At 47.4% G+C, this 19,944-nt stretch overlaps 1 protein-coding gene across 1 annotated transcript; it reads left to right on the top strand.

Moving 5' to 3' along the window:
- Window positions 1–15,954: 15,954 nt before the first annotated feature.
- Window positions 15,955–19,315, top strand: LOC123624237 (protein lifeguard 1-like). Its single transcript, XM_045531870.1, has 3 exons — window positions 15,955–16,611; window positions 18,052–18,164; window positions 19,309–19,315. The coding sequence occupies exons 1-3, from the start codon at window positions 15,955–15,957 to the stop codon at window positions 19,313–19,315; spliced, it is 777 nt and encodes a 258-aa protein (XP_045387826.1).
- The last annotated feature ends 629 nt before the right edge of the window (window positions 19,316–19,944 follow it).

The raw sequence follows: 19,944 nt of genomic DNA, 5'->3' as shown, positions 1-19,944 counted from the left end.
CTTGGTTAAGTATGTTATTTTACTTTTTTGAGCCTCAGATTCTACATCAGTAAAATAGGGATAATGTCAGCTTATGCTTCTTAAGGAAAAACACAAAGCAATCCAGACTGAGCTAGGATTGTTGCCATTAACCATCCTGCCCCAAACTTGAAAGGAAGGGCAGCAAGAAAGAAGTGGGGGGAGGGAGGGAGTAAAGGGGGGAAGGAAGGACATGAGGGACAGGGCTGGTGCCCTACCCGCCTCCCCACAATCCCTCCCCCAGGCTTCCATTTACTTTAGTTTCCAACAGTCTGAGCACTGCCTTCAAGTCAGGGCCACTTTACCTTCAAGAGCAGAGACTGGATTGTATTCATGCCACACCCACAAATTCCCAGATATGAGTTCTATTCCAGAACCCTCCTCAGAACCAGGTGGAAGCTGTGACTTCTGAAATGCCATCCTTGCCGGGCTTTGTCCCCATTGAGTTCTGCCTCTCATACTGTCTGTGGAGCTCTCCAGAGTATGCTTTCTTAGTGAAGTCCTTGCGTATGAATCCTTTATTCAGTAAATGAGGAAAAATGGATCTAAGACAGGGAAAAAGAGCTGGAAAGACAGATCCGGTCACAGGCCAAGAGAAATCTTTATCCAGTATTTGAAAGGCAGGTACTTTACACCAAGATTTCTCCATCAGTTGTCATCTGTGTGTGTGTGGGTGTGTACATATGTTTGTGCAGAATGTTACAGACTGGCCTCTCATTGTAGCAGGCTCCAAAGCTCCTGAACAAAGAATCAAGTGGGATGGAATGGCATTGAGGTAACATCCAATTGTCTAATAGAAGCAGTATTGTCAGAAGGAATCTGTATTCCTATGCAAGAACTACCTGACTGGATTTCCAGCACTGGCCACAAATGCCACATGTAGCCAACCATTAATCAAATAGAGAGGGTTCACCTGCACAGAAAATAGAATGTGGAGCTTCCTAAAGTGGTCTGTAATCAATTAAGCAGAGCAATGTAATGACCAGTGGCACAAAATTGCATTGAATATGTTTCCAAATGGCAGAGAAATGTGTGAAGTTGCTTACTGTCTTAATTTCTACCATGTTTCCTGTCCACGAGGCAGAAGGAACACACTCTTTAGACTCGTGGGATTTGGAAAGACTTTCAAGAGATTTTTGACAGTCATCTTTGGGCAGACTTGAGGCTACCTGAGAGACATCAGTCCAGGAGGTTTGTTTTGCTGTCTTCTCTGTTGATTTCCTTTGACCCAGCCTACATGCCATCTTGCCCAGGAAACCCCTGTTCTCCTGAATAGAATGAATGACACCCCTGCCAAGTGCCTCCCAATTTTATTTGCACTTTTCCTGTGGCACTTATGTCTTCACACTGACTGGCTGGGTACACACGAGTCTCTCAAATGCAACTCTTCTCAATCTTGCGTTCATTCTGTTGATCACTATTAAGCACACTGAGCGGTCAGTGTGCAGACCATGCATCTAAGGGTGCTACCCTGTCTGCTTCGTGTCCATGCTCTGCCAAGCTCAAGGTGATTGGAGGCAAACAAAGCACTGAGGCTCCTGCACGGGCACCTGGCTGTCTATTGAGGGGAGAAAGTCGTAACTGAAATAATTCCTGGTAGTGGTCAAGAGCCACAGTGGAAATGAAATAAAATGATGTGATAGGAAGTAGCTGTGAGGAAGATAGTGGGAACCGGGTTTCAGGGACAGTTCAAGGAGGAGACACTTTAACTGAGAGAAGCTCGGCAGGAAAAGGTGTTGACGGGGAGTGAGCCAGGGAAAGGGAGAAGCAATTTGCTGAGAAGCTTCCTGAAACAAGGAGAACAGCGTGACTGAGGCACAGTGGGCAGGGTGCAAACTGGCAGGCAATAAGGCCAGGAAGGTGGACCAGCAGGACCGTGTGACTGTAGGCGGAAGCTTGGATTTCCTATGACAGGAGACCATGCTGGGACATTCTTTTTGTTTCCTCTGTGTGATCTGTCCTTGAGAGATGGTCACTAATATGTGCCCAGGTACCTGGATAAAGTCAGCAGGTGAGGACATGCCAGAGAGTAGGCTGCTGCCGTTAAGCGGGCAACATTCCTTTAGCTAAAGCTTTAGGCTGAGACCTATAGCTTCCAACAGAAACTCACCAGACAGAGGGGCTCCATCCCACCTCAGCCCAGGGTGCCCACTCTACCCCATGGCCCCTCATTCTAGGTCAGACTCTCCAGATTCATACCCTATTTTGATGGGGTTTTTTTTTTTCTTTCTGTTGCTTCATCTCAGAAGTTGGGACTGCATCTCACTAGCTCCTATCCCAGGTGTGTAGCAGACAAATACTAAATCAGGAGTTGCAGACTCAAATACCTATGTAGGGCCAGGTGAGTGGCATGGATGGGTGAAGAGGCCCAGGCAGGAGCCACGGTGCCTGGGAGGGAGACCTCGGCCTCAGGAGTCAGCTGCTGACCATTCAGACACGTCAGCACTGGCAAAACATCTGAGCTTTCGTGAAGAGCTGGAAATCCATACCACTGCATAAACTCTTTTGATCAGGAATATCGATTAATTCACCTTTTTAACACTGTGTGGGTTAAATATGTCTATTAGCCAAATAATAAGAAGAACAAACAGAATAATTACTGAGGGCCAGGGACCCTTGCAAGCATTTCTGCATGTATTAACTGCAGTAACCCTAACGGCCCTAGGAGGCAGGCACCATCTTACCCCCATTTTCTGGGTGGGAAAACTGCAGTACAGACAGATTAAGTAATTTGCCTAAAGTCCCTTAGCAGGCGAGTGAGAGCCTGGGGTCTGGAGTGAGCCTGAGTGTGACTTGAAAGCCCTGCTCTTTGGGGCTACGCCATCTGCAGGTCAGGCTGGGCAGCTTCCACCCAGAGCACCCTGTGCCTATGGGCACCTAAAACGGAGCTCTGGCTCCTCTCTGTCACCTGCTGGGAAGTCGGCCTGAAGACCAGAGCTGGCTGGCCGAGAAGGGCCGGGAGCATTTCTTGAGTGGAGAGCTGCTTCACCCTGGACATGCAGGCCTCCTCAGGACCCGAGGTGGCGCAGTGCCCCATTCAACTGTCACCCTTGCTGTTTCAGCCAGGCGGCATGAGGTCATCCTTAGCTCCATCATGCACTGGCAGTGTGATCGTGGGTTGCACGCTGGTAGCGACACAGGACTAGGGGCCCAACCCTCGGCTTTGCAACTTTTGTGTCCTAAGCCACCTCTCTGAAGCTCACTCCTTCATTAATAAATGAGAATAATCTCTACCTCGCAGTGTTGTTTTACACGGAAGGGAAGATACTGAGGGGCAGCAAGAGAGCTGCCTGGGGGCGAAGCTGAAGGAAGCCAACTCTGCACTGGCAAGACCTGAGAGAGTCTCCTTAAACACCACACCCTGGGAGGTCATCTCGCCTCACCCTCCAAGACAACAGGAGCAGGCTTGGCACCCCGCTGGGCTCCGAGGAAACACTGAACAACTGTTAGCTGTTGTTGAGTATCAGCTACCTGGCCTTTAGGGATCTGTTATCTTATCTGCAAAATGATAATGAGAATGAGAGTATGGGCCAGCCATCTCTGGGCTGTGGGGTCCCAGGGAATACCTGAAGTGAGGCTGCAGCCTGGGCACGCGGTACACAGTGAGAGCACACGAAGCGCATTCTCAGCCCTTCGTAACATTCATCAGGTGTTGGGCAGATGGGAGGGGGGAGGAGGGGATGGGTATTTTCACACCTAATGGGTGCGGTGTGCACTGTCTGGGGGATGGACGCACTTGAAGTTCTGACTTGGGTGGGGCAAAGGCAATATATGTAACCCAAACATTTGTACCCCTGTAATATGCTGAAATAAAAAAAAATTTAAAAAAAGAAGGTGGTATGAGACTCACTGCTGTGAGGGAGGGAAAGGCCAGGTCCAATCTGCAGGCTTCCCTGCCAGATTACAAACTCCTCAAAACAAGCACCTACCTTAGACATCTTCACATGAGTATTCAGAGCTGAAAGCATAATAGATGCCCAGTAAAAATCTGTTGATTCAAAATGCAAGCACACAACAATGCAAGGTGACTCCAGATTTAGAAATCTCAACACATACAATCACCAGATTAGAGATATTTTACAAAAGGAACCTTCCCATGTCCTGAACATTTGCCGCGTGATCCTTGTAAATCCCCACCACTCACACATAGTGTTTAACAAAAAAAGGAGGCGGTGATGGCTACGAAGGCCTTCAGGAGCCTGGAAGCTGGCAGATGAAGTTGCCCCTCTAAATGTGGGGAGTCGGAGCCATGGTGGGATTTGGTATTTATACAAATCCTCTTGCTGTGAAACAAGCAGTTGGCCCTTCTGGGGAGAGCTGTGTCTCCTCAGGGGCTTTTTGTTCAGAGTGGCCAGAAAATTGGTAACAGCCAAGTCATTCAGTAGTTAATTATGGCTCCAGAGCACAGTGCAAGGAAACCAGTGGGTGGGGAATGACCTCCTGGCTGGGCTGGGTCCAAGGCTGCGAGTTCCCAGGACTTTGTATAGGTCATTCCAGGCACAAGCTTTGGGCAAGTTTCCAAAACTGGGGCCTCCTTGGGAGCTTGGGAACGAGGCCAGGTTCTTGTGCATCCTCTGTCAAGACAAGGTTGTAAAATGAGTCTCCTAGTTTCATACTGGGATGAAAAGCTGAGAGTGCAGAACTTGAAAAACAACTAAAAGCTCTGAAGAATGTTGAAGAATTGAGCAGTTAGAATACATGAATGGATGCATTAAAAATGACAGTCCTTGAATTTATGCCACTTATATAACTTTGCATTTCTCACATATTATCTCATTAATTCTCATTTTTAATAATTTATTTTATTTATTTATTTATTTATTTTGAGACAGAGTCTCACTCTGTTGCCCGGGCTAGAATGCCATGGCGTCAGCCTAGCTCACAGCAACCTCAAACTCCTGGGCTCAAGCGATCCTCCTGCCTCAGCCTCCCGAGTAGCTGGGACTACAGGCATGCACCACCATGCCCAGCTGATTTTTTTTTCTATATGTATTTTTAGCTGTCCAAATCATTTCTTTCTATTTTTAGTAGAGACAGGGTCTCACTCTTACTCAGGCTGGTCTTGAACTCCTGACCTCAAGCGATCCTCCTGCCTCAGCCTCCCAGAGTGATAGGATTACAGGCATGAGCCATCATGCCCAGCCTCATTTTTAATAATTTAAAATTGAGTTTGTGTTGATCATCACCTAAGAGCACATTTAGGAATAACATTGATCGGGTGTCGGGCAGATGTGTGGGTGGGGGAGGGGATGGGTGTATATATACATAATGAGTGCGATGTGCACTGTCTAAGGGATGGACACGTTTGAAGCTCTGATTGGGGGGGGAGCAAGGGCAATATATGTAACCTAAACTTTTGTACCCCTACAATATGCTGAAATGAGAATTAAAAAAATAATAAAATTGAGTTTGTGTACATGTGCGTTTTCATGGAAGCTTCATGATCATGCTGGGTTATTTTCACAGGACTGTAGAAGCCTTTGCAGAGACATTGTAAAGATTTGTCCTAATTCACGAAGCAAAGAAATTTTGGAGGAAAAAGTTAACCTGCTATTTCCTGTTTCTCCCTACCCCATACCAGGAATCCATTTTGCTCCCTCAGGGCTCCCCCAGGCTTTGCTTGCCCTTGCCTTCCCCCAAGCCTCCAACTCTGACACTAGGTTTGTCTACCTGCTTCTCACACCCTCAGGGACTCCTGCAAGGTCCCAGGCCTGGTGCTCAGTCCAATGCTCATTAAATGCACAAATTAATGAATGGCTCATAAATGAGTGAATACTGATATAATTAATACTGTGGTATCATAAGGAATATATTTGTTCTTTTTCATTGTTCTTGTCACAGAGCTCTTAAAACCCTTGGAATTTTCTGAGCGATAGGTGTGTCTTTTGACCATAGCAACCTCCTTTCCCTAATACCTGAGTTTATACTAACAAGGTGACGCCCCAGGGTGGAGCTAGCCACCAAGACCAGGTGAGTAGGGGTGAGCGTTCAGTCCCCGCGCAGACCCGTGGAGAGGAATAAGAGGCAGCTGCAGAGCAAGGGCTGTGAAAACTCTGTTGTGAGCTTCGGGGCTGCTGAGCACCTGCAGGTGCCGAGAGGGCGGCTCGCCCAGAGAGGGCCTGGGGACTCGGCCGTGTCTGTCCCGTGCGGCTCTCACCCGGCTCTCCATCTGTGCGCTTCACGCCATCCTTTATGATAAGCTGGCAAACGTGTCTCCCTGAGTTTCGTGAGCTGTCCCAGCAAATGAATCAAACCCGAGGAAAGAGTAGTGGGAACCCCCAATTTACAGCCGATTGGTCAGAAACACAGAGGCCCCCCGCAACCCGTGATTAGTGTCTGACGCGGGGGCAGCCTTGTGGGGTCTGACCCTAACTCCCGGTAGACGGTGTCAGGATTGAGTTTACACTGGTGCAAACTCGGTTGGTCCACTGGAGACCCGCTTGGTGTGCGGGGAGCCTTCTCATGTGTGGCCACAGACGTGGTCTGTGTCGAGTGTGACAGCAGAGGAAAAAACCGTTCGCCTTCGCCTTTACCGATGCCCGTGCATGTTTCCTGCGTTGGGCTGTTGTGACGCCTTTGAGGGGCCTAAGCTAGACATTCCCAGCTACAGGGCATGCTCCTGAGGGCAGTAACCACGGGTCACATCTTCCTTTCTGCCTCTTTCAGTATCTGATAAAGTCACTGATGTGGCAGATGCTCAATAAATATCTGCTGGATTAATTCAAATTTTCTCCAGATTTGAATAGCGGTCATCAGCGAACACACAAAGACACACAAGTTTAGGAACCTTCATCCCCTTGTGGACCTAAGAGGGTCTCAGTGTAGGTTCCTCAGAAACAGATCAAGGATTTCAGGGAAAGTTTTTATCTGGGAGGAATTAGGAAGGGAAAGGAAGTCAGGAAGTGTGTGTGATCAAGCCAGCCACGCCCCGGGCAGGTGGAGCCGACTCTCCCGGGGAATCTGCGACAGCGCAGAACACAGGCAGTTTCCCACTGGAGCGGTGAGCGAGCTGGGTTATTTGCCCACCAACCCATCAGTCCTGTCCATTCTGCGCCTAAAGGGGTCGATTCCCTAGCACTTGAGCCTGGCATGGTCCTGGCACCTAGAGACAGGTTCCGCAAACAAACGCAGCTCCTGACTGGTGGGAGTCAGACCAGAGTCCACAGGAGTGATGAGTCCGGTGGCAAGATGGGAGGGTGCTGACAGTGTCTGCCGCCAAAATTGCTCCGTAAACATGGACCCCAGTGACACACGGGGCCCCAACCTTGACTGTGAGTCCCGGACTCCACCTCTGGACCAGAGTTCTTAGGATCTGGCCTCTGTTTTTGCTACTGCATGACTGAGGACTGACTTCTCATCATTCTTGGATCCAGAGCAGGAGTTTAAAACCAAGCCTGCCCGAGCTCCACGGTGCCAGAGGAACATCGGCGCAGGGCCCAGGAGTCCTGCTTGCATCTCAGCTCTGCCTCTCGTCGCTGTGTGGCCCTCTCAGCCTGGTTTGCGAGAGCCCTTCCTTCTTGCTCTGGCAGCACTCAGCGGACCCCTCGGTGCCCTGCTCTGGATGGCCGTCTTTTCCCACTGATATTTTTTGAGTCATTATGTAAGTAATGTACAATACATGATCATTGTGGCACCATTAGAAAATGTAGATAAATAAATAACCCACAGTCTTACGGCACAGAGAAAACTACTGTTAACATTTTGGTACACAGCCTTCACACACACACACACACACACACACACACACACACACACAGAATTATGTAGCATGACTGAGTATAGTGGTGTTGCTAAACAATGGGGATACATTCTGAGAAATGCATACTTAGGCAATTTCATCATCGTGCAAACATGGTCAAGTGTACTCACACGAACCTGGATGGTGCAGCCCACCACACATGTAGGCTATATGGCATAACCTTTGCTCCTAGGGTACAAACCTGTACAGCATGTTATTACTGAATGCTGAATAAAACAATGGTAAATATTTGTGTATCAAAACAAATCTGAACACAGATAAGGAAAAATTAAAATACAGTATTAAATATCAAGAATGGTGCACTCGGATAGGGCACTTACTCAGAATGGAGCTTGCAGGTCTGGAAATCGCTGCGGCGAGCGAGTGAGGGGCGGTGAGTGAATGCGAGGCCGAGACGCCCTGCACCCTGCTGCGGGCTTCGCAGAGACCGCACCGTACACTCCAGCTACGTGACATTTAGTCTTAAGAATTTCTTCAATAAAAAATTAACCTTCACTTACTATAAATTTTTAAATTTTTTAACGTTTTGACTCCTTTTGTAGTAACAACTTGAAACGTATTGTACAACTGTACAAAAATATTTTCTTTTTTTTTTTTTATTTCAGCTCATCATGGGGGTACATAAGTTCAGGTCATATACATTGTCCATGTCCCACCCATCCCCCTGAGTCAGAGTCCCAAGCGTGTCCATTCTACAGACAGTGCGCCTGGCACTCATCATGTAGTCATACCTCCATCCCCTCCCCCCCCCACCTCCCCGAGTCTGCACCTTCAAGCATGACCATTCCCCAGAGGGTGTGCAACGCACTCGTCATGTAGGCATACACCCATCCCCTCCCCCCACCCCCCATCTCAGTCTGATATCCAATTGGTATCCTTCCCTGATGTACATTTAGGTGATGATCAGGGAAACCAGTTTTCTGGTGAGTACATGTGATGCTTGTTTTTCCATTCTTTGGATACTTCACTTAATATAATGGGTTCCAACTCTCTCCAGGAGAACCAAAGAGATGTCGTATCATCGTTATTTCTTATAGCTGAGTAATACTCCATGGTATACATATACCACAGTTTACTAATCCATTCGTGGATTGATGGGCACTTGGGTTGTTTCCACATCTTTGCGATTGTGAATTGTGCTGCTATAAACATTCGGGTACAGGTGTCTTTGTTATAGAATGACTTTTGTTCTTCTGGGTATATGCCCAATAATGGGATTGCTGGATCAAATGGTAGGTCTACTTGAATCTGTTTAAGGTATCTCCATATTGCTTTCCATAGGGGCTGCACTAGTTTGCATTCCCACCAGCAGTGTATGAGTGTTCCTGTCTCTCCACATCCATGCCAACATGTGTTGTTTTGGGATTTTTTGATAAAGGCCATTCTCACCGGAGTTAAGTGGTATCTCATTGTGGTTTTGATTTGCATTTCCCTGATGATTAGGGATGCTGAGCATTTTTTCATACGTTTTTTAGCCATTCTTATATCTTCTTTTGAAAAATTTCTATTCATGTCATTTGCCCATTTTTTGATAGGATTGTTTGATTTTTTCTTGCTGATTTTCCTGAGTTCTAGATAGATTCTTGTTATCAGTCTTTTATCTGATGTGTAGTATGCGAAAATTTTTTCCCATTCTGTAGACTGTTTATTTTCGCGACTGTTTCTTTGGCTGTGCAGAAGCTTTTTAATTTAATCAGGTCCCATTCATTTATTTTTGTTGTTGCTATGATTGCCTTAGGGGTTTTCTTCATAAATTCTTTGCCTAGACCAATGTCTGTAAGAGTCTTTCCTACATTTTCTTCTAGAATTCTAATCGTTTCCTATTTAAGGTTTAAATCTGTTATCCACCGTGATTTGATTTTTGTGAGAGGTGAAATCTGTGGGTCCTGTTTCAGTCTTCTACATGTGGCTATCCAGTTTTCCCAGCACCATTTATTGAATAGGGACTCTTGTCCCCAGAGTATGTTTTTGTCTATTTTGTCAAAGATTAGATGGTTATATGAGGATGGTTTTATATTTGAGTTTTCTGTTCTGTTCCACTGGTCTGTGTCCCTGCCCTTGTGCCAATACCAGGCAGTTTTAAGAACCACGGCTTTGTAGTATAGTTTGAAGTCTGGCAAATCAATACCTCCCATCTTGTTTTCATTGCTTAAGATTGCTTTTGCTATACAGGGTCTTCTCTGATTCCATACAAAGTGTATAATTATTTTTTCTAAATCTGTGAAAAATGATGTTGGTAATTTAATAGGAATTGCATTGAATCTATAGATTACTTTGGGTAGTATAGACATTTAACAATGTTAATTCTTCCAATCCATGAGCATGGTATGGATTTCCACTTATTTACATGTTTTGCAATTTCCTTCCTTAGCATTTCATAGTTCTCTTTATAGAGGTCCTTTACCTCTTTAGTTAAATATATTCCTAGATATTTTATTTTCTTTGTTGCTATTTTGAAGGGTATTGAGTCCTTAATTTGGTTCTCCGATTGAATGTTATTGGCATATATGAATGCCTCTGATTTGTGTGTATTGATTTTGTAACCTGAGACTTTACTGAATTCATTAATTAATTCCAGGAGTCCCTTGGTTGAGTCCTTGGGGTTTTCCAGATACAACATCATGTCATCAGCAAAGAGTGAGAGTTTGATCTCTTCTGTCCCTATTTGGACACCCTTGATTCTGCTCTCTTGTCTGATAGCTCTCACAAGGACTTCCAATACTATGTTGAAAAGTAATGGGGACAGTGGGCAGCCTTGTCTGGTTCCAGTTCGGAGTGGGAATGCTTTCAATTTTTCCCCGTTCAGTATGATGTTGGCTGTGGGTTTGTCATATATGGCTTGTATCATTTTTAGGTAGGCCTCATTTATGCCTATTTTGTTAAGTGTTCTTATCATAAAAGGGTGTTGAATTTTGTCAAATGCTTTTTCTGCATCTATTGAGAGGATCATATGGTCTTTATTTTTGCTTCTATTTAAATAAAATAGACACACCACTGGCTAGACTAACCAAGAGCAGAAAAGAAAAATCTTTAATAACTTCCATCAGGAACATGAAAGGAGAAATCACAACCGATGCGACAGAGATACATGACATTATCTATGAATATTACAAAAATCTTTATGCACAAAAATTGGAAAATGAGGAGGAAATGGACAAATTTTTAGAAGCACACAGCCTTCCCAAGCTCAATCAGGAAGAAATAGAATTCTTGAATAGACCAATATCAAGAACTGAAATTGAAACAGTAATAAAAAACCTTCCCAAAAAGAAAAGCCCTGGTCCAGATGGGTTCACACCTGAATTTTACCACACATACAAAGATGAACTGGTGCCCATCCTACATAAACTATTCTTCAATATTGAGAAGGATCGGATTCTCCCCAACACATTTTACCAAGCCAATATAACATTGATACCAAAACCAGGAAACAATGCAACAAAAAAAGAAAACTACAGACCAATTTCTCTCATGAATGTAGAAGCAAAAATTCTCAATAAAATCCTAGCAAATCGTATGCAAGTGCTTATTAAAAAAATAATTCATCACGACCAAGTAGGCTTCATCCCAGAGATGCAGGGGTGGTTCAACATACGAAAATCTATAAATGTAATTAACCACATAAAAATATTTTCTTTATATTCTTATTCTATAAGATTTTTCTGTTTTTAAATTTGTTAAGGGTTTTTCTTTAACTTTTTAAACTTTTTAATTAAAAACTAAGACGCAAACATGTATATTAGCCTAGGCCTACACAGGGTCGGGATCAACATCACTGTCTTCCTCCTCTATGTCTTGTCCCCCTGGAAGGTCTTCAAGGCAGTAACACACATTTCACTGTCATCTCCTGTGATCGCAATGCCGTATTCTGGAATACCTCCTAAAGGACCTGCCTGAAGCTGTTTTTACAGTTCACACAGTCATTTATTACCATTGTTATTTGGTGATTTGGCAGGACAAAAATAACCAAGCCCCATGTTCTTCAGAAATGCAAAGTCTCAGGTCCTTTCTTAAAATTCAGAAAGCCTTTCTGAATTTGTTGCCCAGGGGTCACATAGTCCCTAATTCTTTGTTCTTTTTGAATCAATTAATTAATTATATTTTAGAGGGGGGAGGTCTCACACTGTTGCCCAGGCTGGAGTGCAGTGGCACTGTCATAGCTCACGGCAGCCTTGAATTCCTGGGCTCATGTGATCCTCCCGCCTCAGCCTCCCAAGCAGCTGGGATCACAGGCCCGCGCCACCAGGCCCACACAAAATTGTATGTGCTGCACTTTTACACAGCAGGTTTATTTGTATCTGCATGGCCACAAACATATCAGTGATGCATTTCACTACAACATCACAGCAGCTGTGATGTCACTCGGTGACGGGAACTTGTCATCTCCATTACAATCTTGTGGAACCACCATCACATGTGCGGTCCCTTATTGACCGAACATCATTATGCAGCACGACTGGCGGTATCTGCAATGTTCAAAGCCTATTCTAGGATCTCAAGGCACCAAGGAAAACAAAGCTGAGAAGTTTCCCAGCTTCCATTGGAAGCCACAGAAAATAAACACAGCACAATTCACAATTGCAAAGATGTGGAAACAACCCAAATGCCCATCAATTCATGAGTGGATTAGCAAAATGTGGTATATGTACACCATGGAATATTACTCAGCCCTAAGAAATAACGGTGTTATGGCATCTCTTTGGTTCTCCTGGAGAGAGTTGGAACCCATTCTATTAAGTGAAGTATCCCAAAAATGGAAAAATAAGCACCACATGTACTCACCAGCAAACTGGTTTCCCTGATCATCACCTAAGTGCACATTTGGGAATAACACCAATTGGGTATCGGACAGAGGTGGGGGCAGGGGGGAGGGGATGGGTGTATGCCTACTTGATGAGTGTGACGCGCACTGTCTGGGGAATGGACAAGCTTAAAGCTCAGACTCGGGGGGATGGGGGGCATGGGCAATATATATAACCTGAACTTTTGCACCCCCATAATAAGTTGAAATAAAAGAATAAAAACAATTAAAAAAAATAAACACAACATGAATAAGAATTTCAAATAATATTGGTGCTAAAAAAAGGTGATATGATGATAGAATTACAAATTCTAGTTAAATAAGAGGTGGTATTCTGCTATTCTCCTTGGAAAAGAGGGTAGGTTTTAGGATGAACTGAAAATAAGATAACTCAAGTGGGATTTAAAATGGTCATTGTCATTAAGAGCCTATTATATTCTTTTAAAAACAATTCTTCTTCCTACTTTCTCAAGTAAGGCAAAAATAGAGATTTCTGTGCTGTTTGACAAAATACTGCTGAATATAAAGACACACCAATTTAAAGGGACATTTAACCACTTAAGGCCAGAAACTACCCTGGGTTAAAGTAGCAGGAGTAGGTGAAATGTGATAAGTGAGTGGCCTTGATCTGTTGTTTCCAGAGTGCCACCACCACCAGCAACACCCAGCTCTGAGCTATTCTTTTTCTGCCTCTTCATACAATGTTCCCTCCCTTACTGTGTCAGGTCTTGTTTCAGATACCGTCTTGTCAGGGAGGCCTTTCCTGACTAGTGTATATGAAGCACACACATGCACACACGCTATCTGTTCCCTGCCTGCTTCACTGTTCTTCACAGGCTGCATGAGTTTGCTCTCTCACCCCTAAGAGCTGCAAAATCCATGTTTGCCAAGTCTCAGGAATCCAGAACATTCCCTGGCACACAATAAACACTCAATAATGATTTAATTATTATTGTTGATGGAGAGTGGGTGCCTCAGGTCAGGGGAAGGACACCACTTTAAGTTGGAAAACGGTTAAGAAAGGCTTGTGTGGGATGTCAACGTTTGAGGTAAAACCTGAATGGCAAGATGGAGCTACCTATACAAAGGTTAAGGTCAGGGGCTGGTAAACTCTTCTGTAAAGTGCAAGATAGTAAACATTTTAGCCTTCGTGAGCCACAGTTATTTGTCACATCTTCCTAAAACAAACAAACAAATATAAAAACATTCTTGCTCATGGGCCTCGTTAACTGACCCTTGGTGCACAGGGCAGCATTCCAGATGAGGGGCAGCTCCTGCAAGGGCCCCACAGTGATGTGCACTTGTGGTGTTTAACAGACAGAGACGACCAGCACGGCCAGAGCACGGTGACTCTGATCCAGCCAGAGAGCGGGAGGAGAGAAATCCACAGACCTGGGAGGCCCAGACGGGCAAGACCTCTTCAGACACAGCAAGGAGTTTCTGTTTGATTCTAGATTCCATAGGAAGCCATTGGGGAATTTTAAGCAAGGGATGAGAAGATGTGATTAATGTTTTACAAAAGATCGTTCTGGCTGCTGTTTGGAGAAGGGCCTATGGTAGTAAGAAGAGAGGAGGTGAGCACGGGTGGGGGTGATGCAGGAGGCAGGTGAGAGATGAAGGTGGCTCTGGTGACGAAGAGCTGTGGTCCGACTTGGGATACAGATGGCATGACGGGTATAGTTTTCCAACCTACTTCTTTTTATTTAACAGGAATAGTTCCCTGTGGCACTTAATATCCTCTTTCCACATCTCTTAAAACGCTGCAGAATATCAAATTGTACTATAATTTATTTCTGCCATCTCTAAAAAAGGTAGGCATTGGGGTGGTTTCCAAATATTCAACGTTAGGAAGAATTCCCCAGCAGGGCTCGACCCACTCAACCCGTCTGCCTCACCAAGACAATCTCTTCGCAGTGGTCTCCAGTGTCTCGGGGCTCCCATATTTTCTCCATTTCAGGAAGAGCAAGAAGAGCAAATAAATAATGCCCCTGCCCGTAATCCATCCTGGGGGTCCCGGGACCTCCTCTGTGGCTGGCATCAGCATCCCTGCCCTGTCAGCATCCTCTTCCCTCTTCACCCTGGCCCAAACCTTCCTGCCTCCTGCTGCCTTCTGTCTTTCCGTAGAACAATGGCTCCTCTGAATCTTATCCAAGCTTCTTATCACCTCCAGTCAGCCTGGCTTGGCTCCCTGGGGGACCCATTTCTCCCCAAGCCGGAGTGACAGTGCATGGGGAACGTGCAGGCCGAGCGGACCAAGAGCCTGCCGGCGGCCCCCGCCCCTCCAGTGCCCCTTCCCAGCGACGCCCCTCCCCAGGGATGTAGCCCGTGTGAGGGCAGCGCCACTTTGCCCCTCCCCACAATGTGGCCCTTGCAGGGACTGGCGTTTTGCTGTGATTGGCCCTCCCCCTTGATGTGGCCCCCTCCCCGTGCGGTCCTTCCCCAAGGCAGCCCCTCCTCAGGGACAAGCCCTCTCGGATGAAACGTCCCCTCAGAGTCTGTGAGGCTCTCAGAGAGGGCAGAGGAGGGAAGCACAGTCCTGCGGCTGAGAGCACAGCCGGGGGGACCCAGACTGGGTGCTCCTTCCTTTTGTGGAGCCAGAGAGGGCTCTGCCTGCAAAAACTGCCCTGGGCCGTCTAGTGAGAATCTCAGGAAGCAAAGCCCTCCTCAAGAGGTGGGAATTAGGAGGGCAAAGAAATCCAGGTACCTCTGGGCGGGCTGATGCTGCTCCTCTCTCATACTCTCCTCTTTCTTTTTCCTTTGTGCTCCTTCTTTCCATTCAAACTAGCTTTGGCGTCCCCTGCCCTTAATGCAGAATGCTGGTCCGGGTTGACTGGGAGGGTTGGAGAGAGCTCAGGGGAAAACACGAGCATTTTAAAGGTCTCTGAGACGAGAATATGGTCCCCTGACCCACCAGGAAAGGAGACAGAAATCCCAGAAAGGCAGCAGAATCTGAATTCCCAGAGGACCTGTGCTGATTTCTGGGTGGGCACTGCCAAAACTGCACAGCCCTCATATACGTCCCGGTACGGGAGCCCCACGGAACCCCGAACAGCAGCCTGCAACACTGGGGCGGACGTGGTCGTCCCTGAGAGCTCGGGCTGGGCTGAAGCTGTGGTCCCTGACACCCCAGAGGGAGCACACAGGACAGTCTCCCGTAACTCGGGACGGTGCGGACATAAGAGTGGCACACAGCCCCGAACGGTGCAGACGCATCCTTCCCTCAGAGTCGGGGACCGGGTGGACACAGACATTTCTCCTAGCTCACGAGTGGGCAGATGCAGTAGGATGTCACCGCTCAAGACCGGAGCCTGGAGTGACGAGACAGTGGTTAACAAGGCCTTGGTACCAGAACCCTGGGCATCAGAGTGTGAGCACGATGACTGAGGATCAGTACGAACCAACCAGCTGTGTGGTGACCCTGTCCACGGTGTCTGCGCTCACCTTTGTCCGGGAGGTGAAGAGTTTTGTCCAGGAGAACGTCTGGACCTCCCATGTCTCCTACACCATCTTCTTGATCTCCCTCATCGTCCTCAGCTGTCGTGGGGACTTGCGGCGGAAGCACCCCTGGAACCTCGCTGCACTGTCGATCCTGCCCGTCAGCCTGTCCTACACGGTGGGCATGATCACCAGCTTCTACCACGCTGAGGCGGCCATCATGGCCGTGGACATCACCCGCCATCTGCCTCACAGTGGCCCCCTTCTCCATGCCGCTCGCTGTGACTTCCCCTCGTGCGTGGGCGTGCTCCTGGCCAGCATGGTGCCACTCTTCATCTTCGCCATCCTCTGCATCTTCCTCCGGAACCGCATCCTGGAGATCGTGCATGCCGCGCCGGGTGCTCTGCTCTCCGCCCGCTTCCCGGCCGTGGACACCCAGCTGCTACTGGGGCACAAGCAGCTGTCCCCGAGCCCAGAGGAGTACGTGTTTGCCGCGCTGAACCTATACACAGACATCATCAACACCTTCCTGCACAGCCTCACCATCATCGCTGCGCCAAGGAGTAGTCCAAGCCCCCAGCTCGCTGTGCCCCATCAGGTGGCATGGCTGGCCTGGACCCTGCCCCTGGCATGGCAGTGCCATCTGTACTTCCCCTCTCTTTCGTCCTGGGCACAGCCTGGGGCAGAGAAGGCCCCTCTCCATCCCTCCTTTATGTACCCTGCAGATACTTCTCTTTGGACCCGCTGTGGCCACAGCATGACCCTTTTAGTCCTCCCGCCCCCGCCAAGGGGCAATAAGGCCACGTTTCCGGGCCACCTCCTATTCACTCGTTGTTGCATGAGCCCTGTCTGCCAGCCCACCCCAGGGTCTGGGGGCAACACCAGGTCCCAGGGGAGAGGGATTGAGCCAAGAGCTGAGGGTGCACGTCTTCCCTCCTGTCCCAGCTCCCCAGCCTGGCATAGAGTACCCCTTCCCCTCCGCACTGCACCCTGGACTGCTGCCCTCTGGAGGACATTAGTGTGGGGGTCTCATCCCTGTGCTGAGCCCTGAGGGCAGAGAGGACGGCATGTTTCAGGGGAGGTGGAAGCCTTCCTCTCACTCTGCTGTCATTAAAATGCCAATAAATGAGATCTGCTCTCTGCCTTCTCCCAGTCACGCTTCTCACTGCCTCACTGAGGTAGGGAGGGGGCTCTGGGCACCCCTGGCTGATGGGGGCACAGGACCAGGCATTAATATGAAAGGTTAATGACAGTAGCTGATCCTCTGTCCACACTGTGCATCCTTCTTTGCCATCTTCCCCACTGTGTTATGAGGTATGTCGTGGGATTCCCAGCTGATGGAGAGATCTGAGGCTCCATCAGAGTTAGTTACACCTGTGCCCGGGTCACACGATGGTAAGTGACCCGGCTATGTCTGACACTCAATCATTCTGGAAGTGGCACAGTGTGGCAGTGGGCCCCATAAGCCCCTTACTGTCTGTTGCCCCAGGCAAGGGCCAGTGGCACGGGTCATTGACCCACCCCAGGGCAGCCTTTCCTGCCCCCTGGGCTCTGCCAGGCTCTCCCTAGGGCTTTCTGGTCACTGTGGAGTCCATCTGAGTGGGCACCCTGAAATGCTGCCTAGGTCTACTTCAGACACAGAGCCCCCGCACCTCTCTGTCCTTGAAAAAAAAAAAAAACGCAAAGGAGGAAACTGTTTTCCTCCCAAAACTAATGTTTAAAAGTCGTATGAGTCTTGCATATTTAGATACTGCTCTAGGGAGAGGAAAATTTCTGCATTAAATGTATTTGGAATTAATTCCTATGATCATTTCTGGATAGATTATGTTACAGAAAACATACATTTATATCCTTGTACACACTTAGATTTTAAGAAATTAAAACAGCCAGGATTCTACATTGGCCTAAATTCCATAATCCTATTGTTAGAAGATCCATTGTTAGAATCCATGTTAGAAGATCATGTTGGCGGCACACGGGAAAGGGTGCTCTGAATATGCCTTTGTGCCACCCTCTCACGGACTGTCCCCATCGCCAGGGACCTCTGGGCCCTTTGGCCCTCAGTTCCCACGAGAAAACCTTTCACAGAAGTCAACCTCCTGCCCCCAACTCCAGCCTCGTTACAGTTCTCTTCAGCGGGCCTCCGGCAATGTGGGTTACAATGGGAGATGTGAGCTGGAGTTTCCCCCAGAGGTGCTTCCTCAACGGCCTGTTCCCCAGGAAATCCAGCCCTCACTTCTGCCTTCCCAAGAGAGCCCTTCATGCTGAGGGCTGCTCTCGCCACATCTTTTTTTCCTCCGTGTTTGGACAGAGACAGTGGATTTGTGTTTTATTAAACAGCAGTAGGCCCAGGAAAAGCAATTAGCAAGCAGAGTGATCCACAGTGATCACGATCACTACCATTTACTAAGCTCTCATTATGTGCCAGGCACCACAGAAGTGCCTCACATGTGCTATCTCCTTTCGTCTTGATGAGACGAGATAGGCATTATGATCTTTTTCACTTTACAAATGAGTAAGAGAGGCAGAAAGAGGTGAGCATAGAACTGCTAAGTATCAGATCAGGATTTGACAGCGAGTTTCTAGGGTTCCATCCAGGCATCCCTCACATCCTGGGGACTTTAGAGAGTTGCCAGGAGTTGGCATCCAAGATCCAGCCTTGGCAGGGTGTGGGGGTAGGTTGTGCGCAGCCTGAAAGGAGCCCTGTGAATGATTTGTGTGCCTTCTTTCACACAAGTGGGTAATTTGGTCTTCTTCCTTGTTCCATTTTTTGCTTTCGTTTTTTAATATGAAATAACACCATCCAGTTGGCAAAGCCTGCAGGGAGAACCATTTTATTACTTTTTCCAAATGTAATGTGAAAAAGTTGCTGACCCAGAGCTCTGTAGCAGGAACAAATTGTGCAAGGTCTTTTAAGAAGAGGATTGACGGCCATCTGGGATAGCAAAGTGGGGACTCTCCAGAACTGGTTTCTGTGAGAAGTTAATGCCCACATCTTATTCTCTTCCTGATGCAATCAGCATGTTAGAGGAACAATGAGCACTTTTCTTGAGCTGTGTTTGAACTGTGTGATGCTGTTTGCAAAGGAGAGCCTCCCAGCCCCAATTCAAGCCATGCCTCCTCCAGGAAGCACTCCTGGAGTCTCACCTGGCAAAGCACCAGACGTTCTGCGTTCAGGGGCTTCAATACATGCTGTCTGAGACTGCTACTGTCTTTCTTATCTAAATCTGTCTCTCCAGAGTATTTTACAGGAAGGTGGAAGCTGGATCTCACTTTCTTTCGCCCTCACCCTCAGCATCTAGCAGTGATTAGCATGTGGCCAGTTCTCAGTAGTAACTTGTTTGGTGATGCCTGTCTGAGTCTCACATCTTTCTCTTTAAATGGGAACAATAATACGTGCACACCCCATAGGGTTGTTGGGGGCATTAAAGTATATAAAGCATGAGCCACTTTGCCTGGTATGTAGTAGGCAATCAATTAATGGTGACTATTATAATGTGTTTCAGAAATAAATAGCTGCAAATGGAACTCAAGTTGTTTTTCTTCAGGGAGTAGGATTACGTCTCCTTGAACTCCACGGAGGTCAGTCATCTGTTTCATCATTTAACTTTCTTATCGATCTTAATCTACCCACTGATGAGACCTTCTGGTGATGCTGCCCTGGAAGGCGTAATTAAAATTAAAGCAAAGCAAAGCAAAACAAATGCCTTAGAGAACAGAGAAGTGAGGGGTGAGTCACAGGGAAGCAGGCTGGAAACGCAAAAGAGGCTGTGCTAAAATAGTCTGCACACCAGGAGACAGGAGGAATGACCTAGAACCTCAGGGTTTTCTAAGAATGGCGAAGGCAGCATAGGAGGACTGCTGGGAGGAGCCACGGATCCGGGCAAGTCGGGTCTGCGAGGAATCTCGCCAGGCCTCATGCTCAAGCTCC

The sequence above is a fragment of the Lemur catta genome, chromosome 19 (assembly GCF_020740605.2).
Source record: "Lemur catta isolate mLemCat1 chromosome 19, mLemCat1.pri, whole genome shotgun sequence".
Taxonomy (NCBI): Eukaryota; Metazoa; Chordata; class Mammalia; order Primates; family Lemuridae; genus Lemur; species Lemur catta.
This window is presented reverse-complemented; position numbering and strand designations above follow the sequence as displayed.

Excerpts from the sequence above, each read along its gene's own strand:
- LOC123624237 (XM_045531870.1), top strand. The coding sequence starts at position 15,955 with ATGACTGAGGATCAGTACGAACCAACCAGCTGTGTGGTGACCCTGTCC. Across the intron at positions 16,612-18,051 it reads AGCTCGCTGTGCCCCATCAG|GGACCTCTGGGCCCTTTGGC; the intron begins GTGGCATGGCTG and ends CCCCATCGCCAG.